This window comes from Oncorhynchus clarkii, chromosome 9 (genome assembly GCF_045791955.1).
Source record: "Oncorhynchus clarkii lewisi isolate Uvic-CL-2024 chromosome 9, UVic_Ocla_1.0, whole genome shotgun sequence".
Classification (NCBI taxonomy): Eukaryota; Metazoa; Chordata; class Actinopteri; order Salmoniformes; family Salmonidae; genus Oncorhynchus; species Oncorhynchus clarkii.
The window spans coordinates 21,257,502-21,261,605 of record NC_092155.1 but is presented as its reverse complement, the minus strand read 5'-3'; the positions used below and the strand labels follow the sequence as shown (position 1 = coordinate 21,261,605).

Sequence of the window (4,104 nt, the reverse complement as noted above, 5' to 3'; positions counted from 1 at the left end):
ACAGTCTCACAATCACTTAGCCCAGAGTGTTGCAGATAGGACATTAGAGCTATGGAGGTCTTCATGGAGGCAGCTGCCTACCTTGAGTCACAGCATATTCCAGGCAAGTACATTTCTGTTTTTGTGTGTGTGTGCATGCCTCTGTCTGTCTGTCTGTCTGTCTGTCTGTCTGTCTGTCTGTCTGTCTGTCTGTCTGTCTGTCTGTCTGTCTGTCTATCTGTCTGTCTGTCTGTCTGTCTGTCTGTCCATGTGTGTGTGTATGAATGTTATCTTTCTATGTAAATTATGTGTGTGTATGTACTGTATCTTAGTGGAGGCTGTAGGTGAGCCAAGTCCTGATCCACTGCAGGAGGATGTGTTCCCAGAGGAGGATTTGTTCTCCCCCCACCAGACAGACAGCATGGACCTGCCCGACACCCCTGTGAGTCTGTGCACTACGGCGCCTTCGTCTCCTATCTGCCAAACCCAAATCCAAATAGTCTTCTTCTCTTATAAATGCACACACTCACAGCAGAGTGTTTTCTCTCTCAGGTCCTGCGTACCCCTGTAGAGATGCTGGATAGGAGGCTCATGGTGCTGAGAACTATCCTGGACAGTGAGAGGATCTACCTCGATGAGCTGGAGACACTGCTGATGGTAACACACACACACATCTCTAAGTCTCTAACACACACACTGCTCAGGGCTCAGGGGGCTTTGGTGTGTTTACTAGTTTGTAAGTTTGGTGTGTTTACTAGTTTGTAAGTTTGGTGTGTTTGTAGTCTAAGTGTTTGTACGTGTATTTTAAGTGAAAGTGCATGTGGTTATGAATTGTTCCACAGTTTACATTTTGGCACTCTTTTTTATGTTGACTCGTCTTAGTAATTTTGACTAAAATATAATTAAGTCTTCATCCCATTTAAGTAATGATTTAGTCTACTTATTGTCAAAATTACAAAAACACTGGACCATTTTAGTCAACTAAATGCCCTTTAATTTTTGTCAAATTTTTGTCACTTTACATTTGTATTGCCACATTAACCTGTCACAGGAGGTTGGTGGCACCTTAATTGGGGAGGACGGTCTCATGGTAATGGCTGGAGCGAAATCAGTGGAATGCTATCAAATACATACATATGGCATCCACGTTTTTGATGCCATTCCATTATCTCCGTTCCTGTCAGGGATCTCTTCCTCCTCTTCTGAGGAGGAGTAGCGAGAAGGATCGGAGGACCAAAACGCAACGTTGTAAGTGTCCATAATTTAATGAAGCAAAATGAACACTGAACAAAACCAATAAACGAACAGTCCCGTAAGGTGAATGACAAACACTAAACAGGAAATAAACACCCACGAAACCCAGGTGTAAAAAGGCTACCTAAGTATGATTCTCAATCAGAGACAACTAACGACACCTGCCTCTGATTGAGGACCATACCAGGCCAAACACAAAAAAACAACATAGAAAAACAAACATAGACTGCCCACCCCAACTCACGCCCTGACCATACTAAAACAAAGACAAAACAAAGGAACTAAGGTCAGAACGTGACAGTTCCAGGCATTTTATCAGCCGTCCTCCCCTCAGCAACCTCCACTGTAACCTATAGTAAACATATATCACTGACTTCCATGTGAACAAACCTACATAGCCTTGTCCTACCAACATATTTTTATGCATAACATCCTGTTCTCTTCCCAACAGCAGAAATATGACTAATATATAAAATCATTTATAAAAATGATCTGCCCAAATTCCTGATTAGGTCTACATACAGTACCAGTCAAAAGTTTGGACAAACCTAATCACCTACCCAGGGTTTTTCTTTATTTGTACAATGTTCTACATTGTAGAATAACTATGAAATGAAACATATGGAATCATATAGTAACCAAAAAAGTGTTAAACAAATCTAAATATATTTTATATTTGAGATTCTTCAAAGTAGAAACCCTTTGCCTTGATGTCAGCATTGCACACTCTTGGCATTCTCTCATCCAGTGACACCTGGAATGCTTTTCCAACAGTCTTGATGGAGTTCCCACATATGCTGGTTGCTTTTCCTTCACTCTGCGGTTCAACTCATCCCAAACCATCTCAATTGGGTTGAGGTCGGGTGATTGTGGAGGCCAGGTCATCTGATGCAGCACTCCATCACTGGTCAAATAGGTGTGTTGGGCGCAAACCAGATGGGATGGCGAAAGCTGTGGTAGCTATGCTGGTTAAATGTGCCTTCAATTCTAAATTTGGACTCATCAGACCAAAGGACAGATTTCCACTGGTCTAATGTCCATTGTTCATGTTTCTTGGCCCAAGCAAGTCTCTTCCTTATTGGTTCCTTTAGTAGTGGTTTCTTTGCTGCAATTCGACCATGAAGGCCTGATTCATGCAGTCTCCTCTGATGTTGAGATGTGTCTGTTACTTTAACTCTGTGAAGCATTTATTTGGGCTGCAATTTCTGAGGCTGGTAACTCTAATGAACTTATCCTCTGCAGCAGAGGTAACTCTGGGTCTTCCTTTCCTGTGGCGGTCCTCATGAGAGCCAGTTTCATCATAGCTCTTGGTGGTTTTATGCGACTGCACTTGAAGAAACTTTAAAAGTTCTTGAACTTTTCCGGATCGACTGACCTTCATGTATAACGTGAACATCTAGCAACCCAAAGGTTGTGAGTTCAAATCTCATTATGGACAACTTTAGCATTTTAGCTAATTAGCAACTTTTCAACTACTTAGCATGTTAGCTAACACTTCCTCTAACCCTAACCCTAACCATAACCATTTTAGCTAATCCTTCACCTAACACTAACATAAACCCTAACCTTAATCCTAACTCCTAACCATGACCCCTAGCCTAGCTAACGTTAGTGAGATAGCTAACATTAGCCACCTTGCTAGAATTTGTAAGATATCATACATTTTGCAAATTCATAACATATAACATGTTTTGCAATATTGTAACAAATTGAACATTTTTCAGATTCGTAACATATAATTGATTACAACGAATTGTAATTCCTGACATATTATTATAATATTATATTATTATTATGAAATGGGTGATTGACATACACAAATTACATACCATATGAAACGTAACATATCATAATAAATGGAATGTCTCGGATTTACATACAGAATAATACAAAATGCTCTGAGACCAGGTTGGTATAATCAGAGCAGGAACGGAGCCTGTCTGCACACTCTCATAGCTTGCTCCCCCGCAGCTCACCAGCTGATGTAGGCTGTGTGTGCCTGGTGTGGTGCGTCCTTCCCACAGCTGAACAGAATTGCGCTGTGCGTCTGTGCTGCAAATATGAATTGTGCTTATCACTGAACAGCTCTCAATTTCTCCAAAACTCTTGTCCAGTCCTTTTAGTAGTACGATTTTTGTCACAGAAAATGTTTTGCCTCACCTCATTTTAATCAACTAAAATGAACTGAAAAAAATATAAACATTTCAGCAGTCTACTGAAAAATAGGTGTTTGGCAAATATTTTTGTTGCAGTTTTTGTTGACGAAATTGACAGTGTTGTGCCATACAGTATTATTTAAAATAACAATTACAACACACTTTTTTATATCACCTCGTGTCTGGTGGCACTCTGCTTCCTCCTGGAGCCACAACACTTCTGTAATTCTTCGTTGAGAGAAGAATGGCTTCCCTCTTTTGTCCAGGGCTCCATTTCATTATGAAAACCATGCTCCCTTCCCTCTCCACCTGTTCACGTCTCTTGCAAACCTGACAGGGATTAGGTGTACTATATATGGCAGCGTATGTGAACTAATATGGTAATAGCTACACCTAAGCTTCTGGAAGGATATTTTGCTCCGTATATAGTCAACAAGCGCTGAGGGAAGTGGGTGAGTTTTTTTTAGCAGAATTAGACCAAAGAGTCCGCTATACCAGTAGGCAGCATTATGTGTGAGTGTGCCAGAAAGTGATGTTGCAATAACAAGTGACCAAGTCATTTTCAATCTCTTAATTTCTCTTCTCCTTCATCTCCATCCATTATAAACTGTATGCTTCTGCTTTTGTGTCAACAAGCAACACAAATAGATGTGAGAAATAAACCCTGTTTGGATTTGTGTTGTAAGGTTGGACATTTTCACATCTAATTAGTATA

The 4,104-nt window shown here is 40.6% G+C and overlaps 1 protein-coding gene across 1 annotated transcript in view; it reads left to right on the top strand.

Moving 5' to 3' along the window:
* LOC139417161 (active breakpoint cluster region-related protein-like) overlaps window positions 1-4,104 on the top strand; it is a 20,095-nt gene continuing 15,991 nt past the window's right edge. The window contains exons 1-3 of the mRNA XM_071166402.1: window positions 1-103; window positions 312-421; window positions 532-636. Coding sequence (XP_071022503.1) covers window positions 52-103; window positions 312-421; window positions 532-636 — 267 coding nt within the window. The 5' untranslated portion in view covers window positions 1-51. The remainder of the gene's footprint in view (window positions 104-311; window positions 422-531; window positions 637-4,104) is intronic.